This window comes from Pelmatolapia mariae, linkage group LG23, assembly GCF_036321145.2.
Source record: "Pelmatolapia mariae isolate MD_Pm_ZW linkage group LG23, Pm_UMD_F_2, whole genome shotgun sequence".
NCBI lineage: Eukaryota > Metazoa > Chordata > Actinopteri > Cichliformes > Cichlidae > Pelmatolapia > Pelmatolapia mariae.
Window position 1 is genome coordinate 22,107,647 of NC_086246.1, and position 23,642 is coordinate 22,131,288.

Consider the following 23,642-nt stretch of genomic DNA (forward strand, 5'->3'; position numbering starts at 1 on the left):
TCTTCAGTACAAGCGTTGTTCATGTTTTAAACTATGTAGGTGTACTAAAACCACAGAAGTTTGCTGCTGATTGTATCAGTCACGCCCTATCTAGCTAATAAAGAGAGAAAAAAATACGCTCACTAACTTGAAATTTCAAGTCAGTGTTTGGGGGGGAAGTTTGAGTTGGTGAAATTTTGACTGGATGGATGGCAAAAAAAGATTCAGTGGTGGAAACAAGCTTCCACCAGAGGTCAGAGGAAAATGGCGAGAATGCTTCAAGCTGACAGGAAGGCAATAGTTACTAAAAAAAAACAAAAAAACAATAAGATCCACCTCAACCAAGGTATACAGAAGAGCATCTCTGAATGCAGAAGTCCACACTTGGTGCCACTCCTGTAAAAAAAAGAAAGAAAGAAAGAAAGAAAGAAAGAAAGAAAGAAAGAAAGAAAGAAAGAAAAAGAAACCGAGGCTAAAGTTTACAGGGGTTTACAAAAATTGAACAATGGAAGACAATGAGAGTCTCAAGAATACTGATGAGTTGGTTGAGTTGCTGCCATTTCAGATGGTGTGTAAACAACATGCTGGTGGTGTAATGATGTGAGGGACATTTTCTTTGCAATCTGTGCCCCTTGGTACAAAGCAAGCAACATTTAAACACCACAGCCCACAGAAGTACTGTTGCTAACCATGTCCATCCCTTTATGACCACAATGTGCCCATCTTAGGATGACCTAGCAGGATGCCTCACTATTTAAAAAAGCTCTGACCATCTCAAACTGATTTTGATGTCAATGAGTTACTAAAATGGCCTCCACAGTCACCAGATCTCAATCCAGCTAATGGATGTGCAACAGACAACTCTGCAGCAACTGTTTGATGCTGTCATGTCAATATGAACCAAAATATCTGAATGTTTCCAGCACTCTGTTGAATCTGTGCCTAATACCTAATAATACCTAATAAAGTGGCCAATGAGTTCATTATTCATGTAACATACACACACACATATATGCATATATGAAATATTATAATTATGTTTCCATATTTATATCCTCAGACTTCTGAGGGTGTTTATAGAGACGTGTCAGAGTGTGATTAGGTTCTCAACTTAGATTAAATCACAGGCTCACATATCCAGTACCATCAGACAGGACGATCTAATTTTTATTTCCAACTGGATCTTTTGCTTATTTGTAGTTCTTTATTTATTGTAGCAGTTTGAGGGCTACACAGCAGACAGACCAGAGTATTATACAGTGAAGCTTTAAATACAAGCCTCACGAGGGAAAACCTGACTGCAAAATGGCACTAATAGCCATTATCGGCATTGCCTGAGAGACAGAAGTTTATGCTAAGCAGGAGCTGGATGTCAAACGCACTGCTGTTAATGTTAAGCTAAAAATAAAACAACAAACACTCCACAGCAACAGGCACCACATTTCCCCAACTACAAGTGCAAATACTCATGATGGAGAAATACTGCAGTCACTCGGTAATATATTTAAAACATCTTTTATTTTGCCATTATAAAATTCAATCTGGATAGAAAAAATATCTTTATTTTTTAAAACATCTAGCACATTAAAAGAGAGTGAGCATCGTACTACAGATCTGAAATACAACATTGCAGGGGTTTTTTTTTAAAGTGATACTTCTGTTATTACTTCTGGTGCACATATTCTCATGTGTTCTGACCCAATACTGGCTGTTCCAGGTGCTGCTGTGGAAGTATGTTCTTCTTCCCTTATTATCCCTACTGCAAACTCCTCCAGCACACAAAACAAACTTAACTGGGGCAGTGGAGTGTTCCAAGCTTCAGATTTGTGTTTATGCTCGTCGAGATGCAATTTTAGTGGGGGTTTTTTTTTTTCCAAAGCAAAAATGGGCGCAGCAGACAGCCGCGTCACAAAAGCTGGGACACCAACAGCACCAGCTCACACCTCGAGGGCCACCTGAAAAGGCAGCGAGTCTGTCTTGACAGAAATATCACTTTAAAAAACAAAAAAAATGGACACACAGTGTAAACAGCAGAATGTGTTAAAAGCCCTGTAGACATGTAAATGTTCGTGTTTTAAAACAGTAGATAAAAAGTTCCTTTATAAATGTATCCAATTAAAGATTTTTTTAAATTAGTGTTTTCCATTTCTTTTTGTTTTACATCAAAAGTCAACAGTCCTTAAAAAAAATGACTTCCACAAAATCCACTTGCCCGCTGTGACTCGCCCTCTTTACACATCAGCAATGTAAAAAAAGGGGGAAATGTTTCCGACTTCACAAAAGGTCAAATTTAAAGCACTCTGCTGTAATAAGCCACTTAAGACCGATACCTTTTTTCTTTTTCTTTTTTTTTTCTTTTTAAATTATTACTCAGATGCCTCAGCCACATGGTGTTTTACACTAAAAACCTAGAAGTGCAAAAATAAATGATGTGGTTATTTTAATGGTGGCATGTATACAAATAAATTATTCAGACAAATTTAAAGGGTATATTTACATTTGCTGTCGATTAAAAGCATCGGAGTTTGACACCAAAGTCCGAACTAACACTGATATTAATAGAAGCATATAAAGTCTACGAGCTGGAGAGAGTTCAACACCAAGTTGTGCTTTTGTTTGTGAAGACAGAGTCTGATGCACAGTTCAGGCGGGTTTCACAATGAATTTGTGAGGTCAAATTACAGCTTCTGAGCAGGACTTCCTGTCGCCACTCTGTTTAGTGTCCATCGCCCTTCCAGAGGTCCCCGGCTCCGGCATCCACAGCAGTCAAGCTTTTATTTGCTTGGTTGTCTACACGCCGCTCTCTTGAGACAAAAAGGACAGGAGAATACAGTCGTGATTGGTCAACCTCAATCGCTAAAAGGGGGTTTAAGAAATGACGTCGTGAGCGTCGCCGTTAGGCCTCGGCCTGTTGGCGACTGGCGGGAGAGGCTTCTTGTAAAACTCTGTGGAGGGAAGGAGAAAAGGTTTGGTTGCGTTAGTACGCAACGTCCACGGAGACCTGAAATACAAATTTCTTTTTTTTTAAAAAGTAAGTGCTCAATGGAAGCAACCGTGAAAGATGCTGCACAGACTGGAGGAAAATGAGTACAGATGAATACACAGACAAGTCTTTGAGTTGATTTTAGGTGTCTGCACCCGTGAAAGATCCACACACACTCACACACATGCAAACACATGCCTGGAGAGATGCAGGAGGGAGAGAAAAATAAAGACAGCAACGTGGGGTTGAGATGCTAATTAACAGTCAGCGCACGTCTCAAGGCAGAGTTCAGGGTTTCCACTGTAACTTAGAAATCTACCGCCAACACTGTGAGACAAACACCAGGCTTCCTCCTTAAAAAGAAAAAAAGAAGAAGAAAAAGGAAAACACATGCAAGACTACTATTTCCATGTAGCTTTAATAACTACTGTGTAGAGGAAACACTGATCAGGTGCTGCAGTTAGTGAATGAGTAAGACCAAGTTAGTGACAAACTGCAGATGGGGGGGTGGTTAATGCATGCACGTAAACAGCGGTTAACAGTGAAGGCACAAACAGCTTTACCAGAATGTCCCGTGTCCCCGAGTGGCTCTAGCTTTGGCAGCCTAGAGACTTTGGGCGTGGCCCATCCCACTAAAGAAACAAAATAAAGAAGAGAGGGATGAGGAGAACAGTGGAGGATCCTGAAAAGGAAAGCCATAACTAGCGGATTATCTCACTCCTTTAAAAGATCAAATGTTGCACACAAACAACAAAAACTCACATGACCACAATGTATTTGTGCGATCTAGAGCTATAAAGCAGCCTATCAAAACTTCTTATATATCTTCCTATAATACATCTTAAATATAAAGCAACAGGCTTTATATGCATGCTGCTGATTTCTGCAGTTTTGTTTATTAATAATGATTTCATTTGGGAGTAACCAGCAGGTCCTGTTGTCAGTCTTGGTCGATTCAAGGCCTTCCTCCGCTTTTGTTTGTTATTGACGGGGCTCCCATTGCCCTCATTTAGGTCTTGTCCTGTCTTTGTCTGTAACTATTTTTGTATTATTAACCATTTCTTGAACTGCAGTAAAATTCTGACATCTCATATATTGGGATTGGAACATATTTGGGGGTTTGTCCAGGACTCGTGCTAAGCTCAGTTCACATCTATTACGTGCCTGTAATTGTGTGTTGGAAGTCTTTTTCCATCACAATGCCGAGTAAAATAAATTATGTTGTTGGAGGTTTTTTTGTTTGTTTTTGGGTTAGTGTCGGTGTCACAGTGTCCATATTTTATTGTGCAGAATTATTTTTATTGACTGTGGACAGACTTATGGTATGAATTTGAAAATCCTACGTCGGACTCTTCTCGAGTTAACGTGGGTGTCCACACTGCCTGCCCACATGGCAGTGTGAAGACAATACCCCACCAGCCTTGTACGGCTAATTGGTAAAAACATATCTTATTTTCTGTAGCTCCTTCGCAATAAAAGACTTGAATAGGAAGTGAAACATAACAGACGTTTGTCCTCACTGAGCCATCAATTAGTACGATCAGCCACTTTTGCACAACAGGGTGAGGGGTAGCAGTAGAGAAGCTGCATGTAACAGCAGCTCAATGTGATGAAGTACAGACTGACCTGGAGGCGGAGGAGGGGTGAGGCTCTCCGTCGGTCCGTCCTCTATCCTCAGCGGGTCCACCCTGTGCTTCCTCTTCAGGTGCAGCTTGCTCGTCTTCTTCTTGCTCTGCTCACCTGTCGTGGCTGAATGAACAGAGACGTGTTGCAAGTGGAGAATCCAGATGTTCAACACGAGCTTAACTATAACAGCCTCCTCCTTTCAGCTTTCATCAGTGGGCCTAAGCAAGTTTAAATTAATACCCAAAGCCATCATTTCATCCTCTAATGCATCTACTTAAAGTTAAATCGCCTTTTATCTATGAGCACTCTGAGCTTAGATCATAATAAGAGGATGATTATCAAAAAGATGGCTTAATTTGACTGCATCTCTCTCTTAAATTTTAAAACATCTTGTTCAATAGCTCACTTTCAAAGTGAAAACAAGCTCACTCGTTGCAAAGCTGAACAACAACGCTGCCAGCGAAAGCTCTTCAAACACCCCCTCTGCCCTGCACATCAAGGCAGATCATTTTTGTCTTCATAAAAACTGTTTGGCACTCGGCTTACTTTTAGAAGACTTTCGAATGCTTTGCCAGAAGACTTAACTAAAGACGTTTCATCCAATCAACTTTTCCTCAACTGCAACTTTCGACTGAATTTGTTCTAACAACTCTCAATTTCCGAGCTTGGGAGATCCGGGCGTCCTGAAACTCACCTGGAGTGTTGTTTTCTGGTGTTTGTCTCGTGTCCCCGTGCTCCTCCTCCTCCTCCTCCTCTTCCTCTTGATCAGTGGCTGCCCTGGGGCTGTTACCCCTTCCCTCCTGCAGCTCTCTTTGCCTCCTCCTTTCCTTTTCTTTATCCTCGTTCTGAAGAAAACATGAAAGCAAAGGGCTATCTGAAGCACTCTAACCTTAGAGTCTCAACAACATAAACCAGAGTAATAAACTATCAGCCCCACAGTGTACACAGAGGCGACTCACTTCAGAAATCACGCTCTCTATTGGCTGGAAGGGGCTCTGAATGTACTCATCATCGGGCTCATCTTCTTGGATGGGCCTTCCCTCTCGCTCTGCCTCCTCCCGCTCCTGCCGCTCTCTGCGGACAGATAAGATGTTAACCTTTCTGCTTAATGATACGCTCCTCCTTGGTAGTGGTGTCACATTTATAAAAAATTGATCTAAGGTCACATTTGATTAAAATGTGCATTTGTACTAGCTCGTATTTCAGTCACTGACAGCAAGATTGCCCTTTTCTAATAGAGGCAATAATTTATTTAGGGATAAATATCTCTTTGCAGACACTTTTGAAACCTTTGGCCTTTTAACATTTCCACTGCTCGCAGAGCTTTACTCAACATTTCTGACCATCTCCTCCCTCCTGTTATGCTTCAAAAAATTTCTGTCTTAGACTTTTCCACTTTACAGTTTAACCTCTTCCACATTTTGTTTGCCACACTGACTTCTGCTGCGTCCTCACCTCTCCTCTCGTATCCGCCGTACTCTCTCTGCCCTCTCCTTCTTGTCTTGCTCCTCCAGAGCGCGCTGCTCAGCCGTGTCCTTCTGCACTCGCTCGGTGATGGCTTCATAGTCTTTGGCAATGTTGCTGAGGAGCCAGTTCAGGCCCTTCTTGATGGACTTGTCAACCTTTTTCCCATAGCCTAAAACAGCCGAGCATGGTTCCTGTAGAAGAAGTGTACGTTGAGGTTAAAACATTGACATCACCTGCAAAACAGTACAAACTTTCAACCAATGCAAATGTAGCTTTGCACCCACTAGATTAACAGGTCATCTTCACTGTTTTAAAAAAAACTCAAAGCCATACTTTCTGTCTATCCATTCAGTGCACAAACACTTACAATCTGACAGAGACACTTGTTCTCATTAACAAGCTTCTCTAAGGACAGGTTCTCAATGATGTCAGCTTCAGCCAGTGCTCCCTCCTGGTCTTGTTTGTTTGCAAGTCTGAAAGCAGAAAGGAAAAAACAAGACGTGTTGGTTACGGCCATCAACAGATCTCTGTTCATTCCATTGTCCATTAGTTTTGTTTCCACCTAGCTCCATAACAGTTCATCAGTATAGCTGGGGACCCAAATAAGTGCAGTGCCAAGTTTGAGGTCTTCTCATATTTTGCCTGCAAGTACCAAGGGGTACTGCTACCTGCTCCACTCTGTGTGCAAGAAAAGTTTAACCAACAAGAGGACAGAGAAAAAAAATAATAGAGAGCTCAGTAAAAAGTTCCCATTTTTTCAAAATCTGATGGTCTGAAACTCTCACAAAGGCAGATGGATGGCTCGCTATAGTCTGTGTATTTTTTTTTTTTAATCCACGTTATATAATTTTGTCTTTGATTTCCAGCAAAAGGCCTAAATCATGTTGTTTGGATGAACAGTCCTCCAAAAATCTAGACACACACACACACACAGAGTGTATCCTCTTTTATACACAGGTAATTCAGCAACTTGCCAATTAGCAACTTGCTAATTCAAACTGTGTGACGCATTTAACGAATACCCATAAACTGTGGCTGCGAACAAACCTCGGCTAACCTCCCTCTGAATGGGCCATGGGCTGGTATATAAACAGCTTAATGTTTTCACTACATTTCCTGAGGCTATCCGACTCACCCAGTCATTAAAGAGAAAGGTAAAGTAGTTCCAAGGACACTTATCAGACTCAATTTTTTGCAAGGTGCATAATTACAATGTCTGAAAATCTTATGGAAATCTGTTCTGATTGTGACTTGCTGATTAAAACACTCTGCATACCTGGAAACACACTTTTAACTCTCGTCTCTGCAGCCGGCACGTTGTGTCCTGATTACTGATTAAACAGATGCCTGCAGGAATCAACCTGCAGTGCACCCCGCATTCCCCAAAATTGAAGCGAGGGCTGAGGCTTCAAATCTGGGCAATTTCTCTATTATCTCCATCTATTTCAGCTTACCCTCTGCACTTCGCAGGTCGTTCCGTTTTCCCTCATGTGCACAGGCAATCTCAAAGTAAATTCTACTCAAAGGCTAATAATGTTATTTATTCAGAGAACTCACACTAGCACAGGCTTGCCAGCAATGCGTGGGTGCTGAAGGACCTCAGCCATGGTCTCCCGCGTCTCCTGGATCCGCTGGACATCGCTGGAATCAACCACAAACACCACACCGTGCGATTCCGAGTAGTAATTTTTCCAGATTCCCCGGATTCTTTTCCCGCCCCCCAGGTCAAAGATGGTCACTTCGAACTTGCCCTGCTTCAGGTCGACTTTGGAAAAGCCCACTGTGGGAGCGACGTCCCGCGGATTGTCTGAAAACACCAGCAGACAGAGGTCACGCATCCGCAACAAGGTCAATAAAACATGATTCTGCAAACTGGATTCTCACCTCCCTGAATTCCTCGCACCGTGGCAGTCTTCCCTGCATTATCCAATCCCACCATCACCAGAGTCACCTTCCTATAAGATAGGAAACGGGAAAACATAAATATAGGTGCACACAAACAGGTCTACCAGATTGCACAGAGCCTGGATGGAGTCTGTGAGCAAAAGAGGCTGCATGGCATTAGCTCTCATGACTCATTTGGGGCCACAGATAAGCTACTTTATAATCTGAACGCAATCAGACAGTGAGTCAACAGCAGTCACATTGTGAACTGACACAAATAACGCATGACAACATTGCTGCGGATTGACTCCAATTAATATCTGTAATTGTTTTATTAACACCTGATCGACTGTAGAACTTGTAAATTCACATACTTCAAATAAGCGGCAGAATAAAATGATCACGATCTTGTTTTTTAATCCTCTTTTTATTTCCATTAGAGAGCTGCAGGCAGCAGCAGTGGCCATTGTGAATATTTAAAAAACATGCCTTAAATGAACACTGGCAAACAAAGAAACAGATGCACAATCAGTCATCTGTGCAGCTGTGCAGCGTGCACACACCTGGGTGGCCAGCTGGGAGGCTAATCTGGAGCTCTGACAGTCTTGGTGGAAAATTTTCATATGCAAGCATAAAAAAAACTTTTCTGAAAGCAATGCAAGATTTGCACCATAATTAGCTACACTTGCTTAAAAAGGGTCATAATCACACTGTGACGACACTTAGCTTCAACTGAAGGAAGGAAAACAATGAGAGATGCGGCACTTCACTTTCACTGGACGCTTACGCTGTAATCATAACCCAAATCTTGAGGCTTACATTAAAGCCCCCACCATAAATAAATAAATAAGTGGGAAGAAACAGACCAAAATATTAAACTGAGGAAACACACACTGAAACGGAGCGAGCTGACATGATAATAAAGCTCAATCGTAGACATACACAGGACCTGTTCTTCATCTCCTAGCTGCATACTTAACTTTGACACTTTCGCCGAAAATACATCAACCGCACTATCCATCTAACTGTCTTCTGGAGCCAACCGGCCTTCATCAGGGTAGGCTCTTGGTCTAAACCTCCCAAAAACAAAAACAAAGGGTGAGGCACTGTCTACCCGCTGTCCCCTAACCCACAGCCATCAGTCCCGGCTGCTTTAAACACCTCATGGCGACAGGTCAAACTGAAGAGCCCAGCTGAACCACCTGGCTGCGGGATTAGGTGAGGATTCTGATTAAGTCCAAAGGATCAGATCCTTCACACGTACCACGTGAGTTAAGCACTGTCAATTACATTTTGCTGGTCTTGCTGCTTTGTACTGTGAGTCTGAAGTAGTCTAAAGGGTCCACAAAAAGCCTCATGGCTTAAAAAAAAAAAAAAAAAAAAAAAAACTAACGGCTAACACAAACAGCACAGAACAAATCTCTTTCACTAGCCATCAGATCACTGTACAAAACACATTTCTGTCTTCTCTTTATTAAGGTGACATTGTTTATATACTTTACAATCATGAAACCTCATGATTTTTTTCCCCTCTTATCATCTTGTATGGAAAAATATATGATGCTGCTTCATAACTAACAGGGAGAGCCGCATTGTACAGTGTTTATTTACATGGCTCTACAGCACAGATTGCCTGGTTACCTCTGCTGCCTTGTTACAGCCACAGTACTTACCATGTCACGTCACAGGTATTTAACACTAGATGTGATGCTTATTCACACTCAAACTGGAAAAACTGGATTTAAATACTTTTCTGTCTCCAAATTGAATGTAACATAATACATAAAATTAAAAAAAAGAAAAGAAAAGAAAAAAAAATGACATATATGATTCCACTGATATATCTTTAAAAGGTTTTATTTGGATATTTGGAAATACTTACAAATGTTTTTGTTAATTTGTGAACATGTATCTTTTGTACACAGGTCTCTTGGAAAAGACATCTTACTCTCAACCAGCCAATCCCATTTAATTAAAACATTTTTATAATAATAATTTCTAAGATTAAATTAAGAAGATTAAATCATCTTAAATCTAAGAATAAATGTAGGTTAAAAATAAAATATCTCTCTTTATTAATCTATAAAATTCTGAATTAGAATTTTAAATTAAAACCATCCATCACAATTTCTACAGCACTAAAAAGGAATCTTGAGTTATTTTCTGGTTTTTTTTGTTCAGCCAATGGTCCAAACCCCAAAGTCAATCAGTGCACAACACCAACCCAACAACTTTAAAGATCTAAAGATTAAATCTTTGTGCCCCATTAACAACGTGAGCAGCACTAACACATATGTAATAACACATGTGTAGTCAGTCTAATATAATGTAAATAACAAAAGGCAAATGCAAATTATACAAGCAAAGGTTTGTTTTTTAATATGAAAAATTACTTAAAACAACAAAAAACTATTATATGTCAATAAAATAAATAACGTAATAATCAAAGGGTTGAAATTTAATTTTAATAAATCTAATGATTTTTATATATATATATATATATATATATATATATATATATATATATATATATATATATATATATATATGTAGTGTGTGTGCGTGTGCATGTATAAACACAAAACACAATTTAAAAAGCACACATTAACTTAAATATGAGGAACTACTTAAAAAACAATAATAAAACAAAAATGTTACATGGTAATAAATAAATGTGGTGTGATCTTGTGATATAGAGTAACACGTTGATAGAAAAAATAAATACAATATGTAATACTTATAGAAAATAGGCAGAAATGCTAAAAGTATAACACTATAAAACAAAGCCTGAAATCCACACTGTATGAATTCTTTGGTTTATTTTAACTTGAAAAGATGTTTTATGTTATTTATTTATTAGAAGAAGAAATGCATCTTAGAAAAGAAATAAAAGAAATAAAATGCTAACGGGGATTTTTAAAGCTAACTTTAATGGATTATGTCATAAACTAACAAAACTGCAAATACAGAACTGTCTCGGCTTTATTAAAAGGTTTATGGCGTGTGATGTGTCGGTGATAGTATCTCCTTTACTGTTTCACTGAAAAATGAACTGAATGTATAACAACGAGCAGCTCCACTTTTCGAAGCACCTCAACAGGTTGGAGCTGTGCGTGATTTCGGAGTGTGGAGCACTGATTTTGGGGCATCATATCGTGACCTAACTTACCTTGCAGGCTCCTGCCAGCGTTTTAGCCAGTTGCAACAATTCGCCATCAGGCTGAACATCGCAGTCCGGGTCCGAATGACTGAGTGGTGGTCCAGGTGGGCAGCGACACTCCACTATCCAGCCCTGTTCAGCCAGCTCATCGACTCTTAACCTAAACTAGCTACATGGCGAACTAACCCATCAAAGTGTAAACGTTTAGCAGCTTTTAAATGCCTCACCCAACTTACGTAGGTGAATAAGTTAGTCGTTACCATGTGTTTTCGATAAATATTAGCCTGGAAAACATTATTTTCCAGAAGCTGAAAATCCCGTTAAACGAGGCTAGCTAAAGCTAATGCAGTTAGCAATAACGGTATTTGTAGTATCGTTTAGTTTGTAGTGTCAGCAAATACGTGAGTCGTTTACCACTTACATCTGAGCCCTACTCGCCAATAAAATGTGCTCGTTTATAACCAAGCGCATAAATATTGAGTATTTTACTAGTGAAATATTAGCTACTTAGCGTTAGCCGATTCCTAGCAGTCTGCTTTGTTTACGCCGTCTTTTCTGCTGCTAGGCTGCGGACGTGCTTCCGTCATCTTCTGTCATCAACAAATCAGCACCAGCGCAGATTCCGAGCCTGCGCGCTCGTTACAATTGTGACCAATCAAATAACCTACTGCAGCTATAATACCGAGGAATAATAATAATTTGTTGTTATTTTTTTAGTTTATATTTTTTTTTATTATTTATTTATTAGCTGGAAAAGTGTGTCCACATTTAAATTAGTACATTTAACTAGTACATTTAAATTAGGCCCATCAGTTACATTGCTCTGCAATAACACTACTTATTATTATTATTATTATTATTATTAACAATAATATAATTGCTCTGTGTTATGCTCTCTGAAGAAAATGAGAAAGAGAAGAGGATGGATGGAGGAACATTAGTGAATCAAAAAGCTCAGGGGATTATAAGGAGGAGCTGAGGGCAGCTGGAAAAGCAGTTGGTCCTGGTGGCATACCTGTGGAGGTATGGAGACGTGTAGGAGGTGGGCAGTGGACTTTTTGACCAGATTGTTTAACACAGTCTTGGAGAGTGAGAGAATGCCTGAAGACTGGAGAAGAAGTGTACTGGTACAGATTTTGATATGCAGAGCTGTACAGAGGGATAAAGCTGACGAGCCATACCATGAAGATATGAGAAAGAGCTGCTGAAGCTAGGTTAAGAAGAAAGGTGATGAGTGAGCGGCAGTATGATTTCATGTTGAGAAGGAGCACTACAGATGTGATATTTGCTTTCACAAATGTGTTCATATGATGGGTCTTCTAACTTGATTTTAAGGGTAATAACCATTATAGATGCTGAGCTGTCCTAATGTCTACAACTCTAACCTGGTTATTTCAGCATTATCCAATAGGTAAAGAATAGAACAAATGTCTGGACCTCATTCATCACAGTCCCTCCAATCAACCAGATTCTACATTTCTACATCAGCAAATATGTATTAAGAATCACATTTCACCATAAACACACATGCTTAAAGGTGTGAAACAGCAGAAAATTAATTAAACAGTATCTCTATCTGTCATATCAGATGTCTTCCTAATACTTCTTCTAATATCATCCTGCCCCCCTCTACTGGCTCCCTTTATTAGTTTTTTGATATCATCCACTGTACCTGAGCTTTTCCCCCCATAATTTTGTTTCATAACAGCAGAATGGACTCTCTTGAGCTGAGAGAGAAAAGGAGACAAGGACAAACCGAGACACAGCGAGACGTATTTTTAAAGACAAATTATTTCCTATTGCTCCATCAGTTACCAATTCCCTTCATTCTGCCAAAGCACAAAGTTTATTAGATTTTTCCAGCTTGCCTGGGCTGAGTTGGCGGGCTGTTTTGCTGTTAGACTGAATGTCAAGTGTCTTTTAAGGCAAAGATGGATTGCACTTTATTTATTCTGGGGCTGAGTTATTTGCCCCAGTTCATCTCGGCAAGTACTCGCTGGTGACTCCGCAGTCGGAGGAGTGAGACACAATGAGGAAAGCACGTCTTTCAGAGAGCCTGTCTGAGGAAACATCACCTCCCTCCCTCCCTCCATCCATCCCTCCCTCCCTCTCCTCCGAGACAACTTCAGCTTAATTTTTATGAGATGTGTCTGCTGCTCTCATAAAGCCACAGTAATCATTTTTATTTGTTTACTGGGATCCAGTGCAGCTCCAGACAAAGAGCTTTGAAATGGAAAAACCAGGCAGCGACTGGTGAAAATTTCAGTTAAAGTTGCGTGTAAAGTGTATTTTCAATATATTAAAGCAAATAGGAAAAGCATTTAAAAAATACATTGTATGTTATGCAGTACATCTTCCTAAAGAATTCCTAAAATAATGCTGTGTCAGTAAGAATAAGTTCAAAAGCACAGAGCATATATTTGGTGTTTATTTAGATAAAAGATGCCAAACTTATTAAGTGAGCCAAACCAGCAAAACTTCCCTTTCTGTCAGTGTAAAGATGTTTGAATACATATTCAATATATACACATTCAATATATATACAAATTAATACAAGAAAAAAGAGTGCAATTTCAACAGTATCCCTCAGTTTTTCTATATGAGTATTCTACATTTTATATGAAATGTTGCTGTAGTAAATGAAATAAATTTGCCAGAATGAATGAATAAATGTGTGAAATAGCTCATTGCCCCGACGCTCCTGTAATTAAAAAAGCTGAAAGTTTTCATTAATTCACAGAAATGTTTTATTAATTCATTCATTTTTACCATTGACCCGGTGTAAAAAACACATTTCTTTAGTCAATAGTGGAAAAAAATATCATTTCAAATGATTTAGCTGTTTATCTATTACTTAATTACTGTGGTGTAATATGAAGGGCAGTGGTAATGGGGAAGGTCTACATTCATAGGAAAAGCTGTAAAACTTGTGAAAATACAGTTAACAGTTCAAAATCTATGTGCTTCATATATTCCAAAGCCATCTAGTGGGCCAGATTGGAGGCCCCCCACCTCTTCTGCACTTTGAATGAACCCAGTTTTTTATTCAAAGTAATATATTTGCAAAAAAAAAAAGGAAGGCATAAAAATCTGGCATTCTTTTAATATAAGTTCCTTTCCCTGCCTGGTTTTAAATGTAAAAACTGTTTAATATATAAGATCTGTTTTGTTAAATGTTAAATAAGATTGTAGATTTTCTATGTATTTAATTTTATGAATGCAAGATTGGGCTCAGATGAATCGGGTTTTAAACAATATGCTGTTCATTGCTGTAGGGTGACCAGATGTCTGGGATTGCAAAGCATTTTTATCCACCCTTCCCTCTTCCCACACACTGAGGCAATGTCCTGCAATTTGATTGGCTGCGGTTTACAATAGTGAACGCTTTCTAAGAAAAGTCTTACTTGAAGAGATGATCCATGCATGCCTGTTTCCTGAAATCCAAAGACAGGAGTACAACAGTTGTTGTAACAGATACTGAAGCAGAAAACATGAATTGTATACAGACTATAACACCAGCACCATAAAAACAAACTTTACCTTCCATTTATGCTTATAGTAGTTTGGTGGGTTGCAAATGTATTTCATTTATGAATTATCAAAGTTTCTTACTCTCAGCACATTATGCCCCACAGAGATATATGTTATGTTTTAAAATGAACCTGAAAATATTATTCATGTTTTATATTGGCAGAGATGGAAAGAGTACCTTCTGCTCATTGCATTTGAATTGACCTAAACCTCCACTGACTGACTGTCATTCATAAAACTTTTTAAACTTTCACCCAGTTTTCTAAAATTGAGTCTTAAGAATGCTAAAACAAAATAATGTAAAAAATGTCAGTAAATAATTAATCTGACATGTTTTAAATAATTAAAATTGGCAATTAATCATTAATAATATTTAGATGTATAAATAAATCTATTAATTATGTAAATGTGTTATTAATTAATTAAAATGAAAATATATAATTAAATAATTGCGTCAAAATATATTTTTTAAAAACTTAAAACGTACAAGTCTTTATACAAAACTATTTATTTCACTATTTAATTTATTATTTCCTGGTTCTTGTGCTTCAGTGCACACCATGAAATAAAATAAACAGTTATTGCAACTTGTCAACAGTTGCTAACATCTGGTTACTCTGACAGACTGATTTCAGGTAATGGATTGATCCAGTGGACATGGGGTTGGCAGGTTTCCCAGAATGCATTTGGAATGAAATCACATCAGCAGTTTCCTCCACCACTGTGAAAGTGTCCTCAAACTGTAAGTAAAGTCTTGGAACATGATCTTTCTCTGTCACCAAATGCATTTTTAAGCTGTTTTTCTAAGGTACAAATGTAAAAAAATGTAATGACATAATCTGAATGAAACTGAATGTCTGGCTGGTTTATTGAGAGTCTGTTTGCAAAAAGAATTCAATGTTTTCATAGCTGTCAGGTCCTGTTAGCATAACAGACAGCTTCCCTCACCCTCTGTCAGCTGACCGGGTGATCAGAGCCCATGATACCCCTTCCTGACCCTCACCTCTCAGTGAAGGTTAAACACAGGTGATAGGTGATATCTAACAGGTGATGTTTGGTTTATTTTAGTTTTGTATTTGTTCCCAAGCAAATCAGTTAAACTGAGATTATTGTTTAACTTCATAACTGAGTAGTTTTAGTGAACCTTACAGGAATGCTCTCAGTATATATTGAATTGAATCATTTACACTTCTTTATTTCCTAATGTGCACAGGTCATACTTTTTGTTGAGAACAGCTTGTTTTCAATTAAAACTAACATAAAAAAAATTTAATACATAGGGAGGAAAGTGAGAGCATTTTCACTGGGAGCAGAACCATCTGGACCAGCATGTTGTTCATGCTGTTCATGGATATCCTGACGAGTGATGTCAAGCCTGCTCCAGAAATTATTCAATTGTTTGTTTCTTAATATTTATTCAACTGTATTCAAAACACCAGATGTCTGCTATAAGTTTTGGAAGTCTGGAGTCTAAAAAAAAGAAAGAAAGAAAGAAAGAAAGAAAGAAAGAAACATCTGAGCTGTGTGTTTTTTCTTCAGGTAGCAGTGGGAGTTACTTGTATAATGTTTTTAAGACAGCTCAGTATGAACTAAGCACTTGATTCATCTGCAATATTTAATTTGAAATAATGATGTACAGTTGTTTAACACCTTTTTCCAAATCAGTTCAGTGTTTATCCCCTTTCAAAATAATTTTATATCCTTTTATGCCTTTCCCAACTTTGATGGGTGAGTTTGACAAACAAAATTAATTTATGATGCACTGCAGCACAAGAACAATGAAAATAATAAACTAAATGTGAAATCATAAAATATGTATTTAAATAAAATCCACCCATCAATTATCTTCCACTTATCCAATTCAGGGTCATGGATAGGGGGGCTGAAACCCATCTCAGCTGCCCAGCAGGGGAAAGAAGCAGGCAGGTTATAGGTCTCCAGTCTACAGCAGGGCTAATTCATGACAAAGTTTGTTAATTGTGCCATTAATAAATGACTTATTTCCAAGATAATTAATGATACATTTCGTTAAATATATAATGGTTTGTTTGTTTAATTTGTACTAAAGTATAGTATAAAAGCCTTTTCTCTGCCTCCTTTCCCACGAGGCCCTTTTTTCCTTTGGCACTTTAGCGCCCTCTGTTGTTTCCGCCATTACTTGAAGTGCTTCCCTGTATGCTGCATCCTTGGTACTTCCGCAAACTGTCACGGTGGCTGATTTTTTAGAAAGGAATATCTACTTATTGTTCATTCAAGGTGGGTTTGCGCTTCTTTACGATAGTTTTCTGACTGAGAGCCAAGCAGAAAAACATGTGTCACTTCACAGCGTGTGTTTTAAAACTGCACTTCCGGTAACGGTATTTAGTAACAGTTCGAGCAGGTTTCAGTCGTGGTGTACAAAAGTGACAGGGTGCATTGAGGTGTGATTAATTCTGTTCCACATTGTAGACCTGACCCAAGTGGATGAATTATAGAGTCTGATAGCAGCAGGACAGCGAGGTTGAAGGAACCTGTTGCTGAAACTGCTCTTCAGATTGTCCAGTGTGTTATGGAGGGGGTGGGAGTCATGATGTCCATGATTGCCAACAGTCTTGTCAGCATTCAGTCACTGATCACCTCCTCCAGGGTGGCGAGCTTCATGCCAACAACAGACCACAGAGCCTTCCTGATCAATTTGTTGAGTCTGTTTGCGTCCTTTGCTTTGGTGGTTGCACCCCAGCACACTACAGCAAAGAAGATGGTGCTCGTAGCAACAGACTGATAAAACATACAGAGCAGCCTCCTACATACATTGAAGGATTTACCCTTTTTATAGGCAGCGTCCGTGTTGGCTGACCGCTCTAGCTTGTGATCCAGTTGGACTCCCAGATACTTACAGAATGTGACTATTTTGATCTCAGTCCCACCAATGCATAACCTTTATAACATGAGAGGTCAGTGCTACAGGCCTGTAGTCATTTACTGCCACTGGATGATTCTTCTTAGGCACTGGGACCAGGCCTAATGTTTTCTATAGCACTGGGACTCTCTGGAGGTGTGTATGTGTGATGGAGTACTCCACACAGCTGGCTAACACAGGCCTTCAACACTCTGGGCTGATGCCATCGGGTCCCACTGCTTTCCCCTGTCTGAGTCTCTTCAGCTCTCTTCTCACCTGTGTAGGTCTGATATGCAGGTTGGTCTGGCTAATGGGGGGGGGTGAGATGGTCTGTGGCGCTGTAATGCGTTGCCGCCAGGGTGATGCTGGTAATGGGCTTGGCTGGTGTGGAGTGCAGGGGCTGGTGGATGGTAGAGGGGAGTGTGGAGGTTTCACAGGAGCATAGATCAGTGAGGCAGCCGCAGTTGGGTGTGCTGATGTTTGAGAACCTCCACACCTTTCTTCTGGAGAGGTGTGGAGGTGTTGTAGGACATATTTTATTATAGTAATGTTTAATCTGTGCATGTAATGGTAATCTGCTGATTGTTTTCCTAATTAATGCGTGTAAGGAGTGCAAATTCCCCAAAAAGTGTTACATAGATTTGACTTTCATTTTCTTTTATTTTGAAGGTCAGATCATTTTAAATTAAATGAAATATACACCTCTGCACAAGTAACTGATATAATACAGAGTAATAGTTAAAATTGGATAAATATATTTGCCAGTAATGCCTGCTGCTTACAGAGATGTTTCTTCCTTCTTTATACTGCAGGTGCGTCTTTGGTCCTCTGTCATCATGACTTGGGTCTTCGTTTACAGCACTCTGAAGAAGGGGCAGCCCAACAACTACCGCATGTTCGACAGCAACAATGGAAAGGCCGAGTACCTGGGTTCGGCGTTCACCACCCAGAAATACCCGCTAGTGATCACCACCGAGTACAACATCCCTTTCCTGCTCAACATCCCTGGTCAGGGTCACCGAGTGCACGGGGAGATCTACAAAGTGGATGACCAGATGCTGAAATTCCTGGATGATTTTAAAAGCGTCCCAATGTTGTACCAGCGGATGGTGGTCCAGCTGGAGGTGAAGGAGTGGGTGGGGAAGACGGAAGGAGAGGAGATGTCCCCGGGGAGCATCACGGAGGTGTTTGTGTACACCACCACGACATACGAGCCAGACTGGCCCTCGCTGCCGTGCTACGAGAGCTACGACTCAGAGGGAGCTCATGGGCTCAAGTATAATAAGGAAGAAAATCTATAAAGGGACTGATCTCACCGTGCTGACACAACTGACAAAGTTGCTTTTATTTTTATAATTTATCTTATTGCTGTGCACCTAAAACAATGCCCTGTAAACCTTTGTCAAAAAAATGAAGCTGTAATAGCCCATCCAAAAATGTGATTGCATAGAAGTCTGTGAGGAAATTACCCAGCTGCTTACTTGATTTATGACCTCACCAAAGAGTTTCCTTATGAGTGTGTGGTCTCAATGCCATTAAATAAGACTTTTATTTAATGGCATCTAGGTTAAGAAAGGCTTAGAGCAGGCGTGTCAACCATGAGGCCCAGGAACCAGATTCAGCCCGACAAAGGCTTCCAATTTGGCCCGCTGGGTGGCTTTGGAAACTTTTAAAGCTTTTCACACTGAGAAAGATCTCAGATTCCTTTTAATTCTTTTCATTTACTACAATAAAAAATGGACTTTCACTGTAAATATGCAATTAAACGAGTTTACACTGATAGAAAGGCGAGTTTTACTGGTCCGGCCCACTTAAATCAAAGCTTATTGTATGTGGCCTATGATGTAAAATGAGTTTGACACCTCTGTCTTAGAGCATTTATATCACACAGATATGAACTCTGATGTGTTTAATCGTTACATTCCACTTGTCTTTGATTACCTCTGAAATAAAAATTAATTCCTGATTTCTTTTGTATGATCTGTGCTGTGTTTGTTCCATCCAGGGGATAAACTTTTATTCTGCTTTGTCATAAGCAGAATAAATATCCTGCAAACTACTTACAGGGATTTAGACATATGTATTTATCTTCTTTATTACAAAAGTCACGTATTCATGATACAACCTCTCTAATTCAGCAGGTGTCGCTAAAAGACAGGCTGTGTTTTTGTACCAGCAAACTAGCAAAGCAAGAGACGCGGCCCCTGAAGTCTGCTGAGGGGCCTCATCAACTCACTGGTTGCACTACTGATAGCCTCTACCAATGTTAGTGCACACAGATGCAGAAATAGAGATAAGGACTGAGACCGATGGAGAAAGACAAAAACACAGAGATGAGCAGAAAGAAAAGACACAAGGACATTGGGGCAATGGTTCTTTGAGCACAAAGAAGAAGACAACACAGTGGTAAGTAAGTGGGACACAAGCAGGCAGCTGGACTCCAGAGTCAGAGGTGGGAAGAAAAAAACGGAATGTGGCAGGAGAAGAAAAACGGGCAAAAACACGGTAGTGGTACCTCCACAGCTATGCTAAAGTCCACCATTAACATGCTGGTGTTGCCATGCCAGCAGACGTGCTAAAACCTATATCAGCTGCCCAGCTGGGGGAGGTTACAGGTCGCCAGTCTACAGCAGGGCTAATTAATGACAAAGTTCATGAATTGTACCACTACTAAATGACTTATTTCCAAGATAATTAATAACGCATTTCATTAAATCTTTAATGATGTATTTAATGTTTAATGTTTATTTGTTTGTTTGCTTAATTTAGTTTTCAGTATAGTATGAAAGCCTTTATTCTGCCTCCTTTCCCACGTGGCACTTTTTTTTTCTTTTCTTTTGGTGGGTTCCGGCAAGATGGCGTTCCGGGCAGGCAACTTCTTTTAAGCTGTCACGCACTAATCCCGTTAGACCTGTTTAGACCTCTACTTTTGACCACCAAATAGGTTGCTGTTTTTGCCTATAGTTTTTGAAGACTAAGTACATCACCTAAAGCCTTTTTGAACGAACCCAATCTGCCGTTTAAAAGACAAGAAGATGACGCGGGAAAAAGCAGAAGTTTCAGCCAAACCAGTGGTAGCCTCCAAGAGCTCCGCACCCACTGACCACGAATACTCGATGGTGATTTCAACGCCATCAGCCAAAAGAAAAACTCCATCTACACCCACCAAAGCACCATTGTAAGAGAATTGTGTCCCAAAGTGTGGAGACCAACAACTCCATATTAGAAGCCATTAACAAGCTAACAAACAAGATTGATGACCTCGGTGTGCAGCTAAATAACAACATGATAATGGTGGCTAATACCAAGCTAGCTGAAATGAATGCAGCCGATATAAAAGAGTGTAAAGCTAAACTGTCTGTTTTGGAAAAAAGACATGCCTGCTCTCAACAAAGAAAACGCAGAGCTGAAGGAGAGAATGTGGGAACTAGAATGGTACATGTGCCACTGGAACTTGAAAATTCAGGGATGGAAAGAAACAAACGACAAGGATTCCTGCAAGGAGGTCATCGACATCTTAGCCAAGATCGCACCACATTGGGCTTCTTCGCTGGACAACGCTGTGGACACCGTCCATCGCCTAGGGAAAAAAGAAGCGGGTAGACCTTAACAAATAATAGTTCAGTTCACCATGAGACACCACCGAGATGCTTTCTGGCAGCTGACCAAGGATTCCCAGGTGTGCAAGGAGCTAGGCATCTACTTCAAGCAAGATTTCTGCAAACTAGACCAGGAGGCAAGAGCTGCAGTTTGGCCCAAATAGAGCAAGCCAGAGCTGAAGGGAAGAACATTTACTACAGAGAGCACGCCGGTTAAGTTTAAGTAGGCAGGTTCATATTACCTATTTGGTACGGTATTATAATGACTATATATACCGACTATATATATTATATTTTTTAGAGCTCTTTTGCATTTTTTGAATTCAATTTAAAGGATTTAGTGTTCCAGTCTCTCGTTTCTTTTCCTTTTTATGTCATTTTTCACGTCTAATTTTAACTATGTGTCTTTAAATACTAGAGGCTTGAGAGATATTCTTAAAATAAAATCAATATTTTTGTTCTGTAAAAATGTAAATGCTAATTGTATATTACAAGAAACACACTCTGTTGAGGCAGATGAAAAATTTGGTGTAATCTGTAGGGAGAAAAAATAATTCTTTGTCATGGTACTAACAAATCTGCTGTATATTTGTTGAGTTGTTGTTTCACTCGCTCACATTTCTTGATGTCCACATTTGTGACTCCTGTGCTTCCTTTACTTTTACTGCAACTGCTTTATCCACGTGCGCTTTGTGTCTCCGTGATATTTACTTCCTGTGTTGTTTCAAACCAACTAACTTTAACCATTTAAATTATATGAACATGAATGAATGAATATTAATTTGCATAAATGAGTTTGAATTTGTATCATATTTGATACATCTACCAATATTTTTGCTATTTATTGCTTAAAAAAATATTGTACAATTAATTTAGGGTTTTTTTGGAGGATTCACACTAATGATTATGATGTAGAAGTCTCAAAAACTTAGAAAACCTCCATCCGTCTATACATCCATCAATCTTCTTCCGCTTATCCGGGGCCAGGTCGTGGGGCAGCAGCCCAAGCAGAGAAGCCCAGACCTCCTTCTCGCCAGCCACCTCCTCCAGCTTGTCCGGGGAAACGCCAAGGCGTTGCCAGGCCACCCGAGAGATATAACCTCTCCAGCGTGTCCTGGGTCTGCCCCAGGGCCTCCTCCCAGTGGGACACGCCCAGAACACCTCACCCATGAGGTGCCCAGGAGGCATCCTTGTCAGATGGCCGAACCACCTCAACTGGCTCCTTTCGATGTGAAGGAGCAGCGGCTCTACTCTGAGCCCCTCCCGGATGGCTGAACTTCTCACCCTAAGGTCTAAGGGAGAGGCCAGCCACCCTTCGGAGGAAGCCCATTTCCACCACTTGTATCCACAATCTCGTTCTGTTGTCAGCTCGTGACCACAGGTGAGGGTAGGAAACTCAGAAAACCTTTATTTATCAAATTTGATATATTTAAAAACTTCCGTAATAACATAGAAACTCATAGGAAAGACAATTTGGGCCATTGGCTAATCTGTGTACTCAAAGTGGAAAATAGATTTCTGTTTCTATGCAATGTTTATGGCTACAACAGTGTTGCTCAGAACGAACTCTTATTAACTGACATAACCAATCACCTAAAAGAACTATCTCACAAGTACTCCACAAACAATTTTATAGTGGAAGGAGATTTCAATATGGTCTGTGACGAGTGGCTTGATAGATCATTCTCTAAAATTCAGTCTCATCATATAAATTCATTTTTACACATTTTCTGTTTAGATTTTAACCTAATAGATCCTTGGAGATTAGCGAACTAACTTGATCAGCCCTTTTCATGGTTCAAGCTCGATGGCTCAGCTAGATCTGGTATTGATTTCTGGCTAATTTCAGACAGTATAATGCAGAACAATGTAGATGAATAGCTAACCAGAATAAGCAAAAATAAACTGAAACTATCAGGGAACTTAATCACATCTGCTTTAAACCCTTCTCTAACGATGATGACAAACAGCGCAGAAGTATTCTACAGTCTTCTTTAGTAAGTAAGTAAGGAACGAAAATTTATTTATATAGCGCTTTTCGCAGATAAAAATCACAAAGTGCTTTACAACAAAGAAAATGAAAAATGAAAAAAAGACGACAGTTATACTAAAAAGGCCAAAGGAGCATATCTGAGATCCCAAGCCAAGTGGATAGAGGATGCACTGACCCTCAATTAATATCCAAAGAAATCTTTACCTTTTACAGCAATTTGGCTGAGGCCAATGGCATAGAATCAATCTATTAAACACCTGATTCCTAAAACTGATGAAAATTTTAAGCAGTACTGTGATGCAGGTATTACCTTTGAAGTTAGATAAAGCATTAGGTGCTTTATCCAAAGATAAAGCCCCAGGATGTGATGGCCTGAGTAACTTTTACATATATTTTTGGGATCATATTAGAATCCTTGTGTTTGAAATGCTCACAGAAATTTTAGAAAATGGTTCTTTCACACACACTATGAAACAAGGTGTAGTTACACTCATACCAAAACCTGGGAAAGATCCGACTCTTCTTGATAATTTAAGACCAAT

General features: G+C 39.6%; 2 protein-coding genes across 5 annotated transcripts; one reads left to right on the forward strand and one right to left on the reverse strand.

The window, feature by feature from the left end:
- Positions 1–1,474: 1,474 nt before the first annotated feature.
- arl13b (ADP-ribosylation factor-like 13b) lies at positions 1,475–11,665 on the reverse strand. Of its 4 annotated transcripts, none has more exons than XM_063466882.1 (10): positions 8,919–9,138; positions 7,940–8,010; positions 7,613–7,862; positions 6,423–6,528; positions 6,044–6,246; positions 5,548–5,662; positions 5,283–5,433; positions 4,589–4,711; positions 3,526–3,594; positions 1,475–2,783 (listed from the first exon to the last, which is right to left on the reverse strand). In XM_063466882.1, the coding sequence occupies exons 1-10, from the start codon at positions 8,990–8,992 to the stop codon at positions 2,770–2,772; spliced, it is 1,176 nt and encodes a 391-aa protein (XP_063322952.1). In that variant the 5' UTR covers positions 8,993–9,138; the 3' UTR covers positions 1,475–2,769. The 4 variants fall into 4 exon arrangements, with proteins under 4 accessions (XP_063322952.1, XP_063322953.1, XP_063322951.1 ...); XM_063466881.1 differs by lacking the exons at positions 1,475–2,783; positions 8,919–9,138 and adding exons at positions 2,790–2,924; positions 11,109–11,665; XM_063466880.1 differs by lacking the exon at positions 1,475–2,783 and adding an exon at positions 2,790–2,924 and having other exon boundaries at positions 8,919–9,139.
- Positions 11,666–16,793: 5,128 nt separating this feature from the next.
- LOC134620713 (gamma-glutamylaminecyclotransferase B-like) lies at positions 16,794–19,468 on the forward strand. The gene is made up of 2 exons (XM_063466982.1): positions 16,794–16,886; positions 18,321–19,468. Exon 2 carries the CDS (start codon positions 18,345–18,347, stop codon positions 18,807–18,809), a length of 465 nt encoding a protein of 154 aa, XP_063323052.1. The 5' UTR covers positions 16,794–16,886; positions 18,321–18,344; the 3' UTR covers positions 18,810–19,468.
- Positions 19,469–23,642: the final 4,174 nt, after the last annotated feature.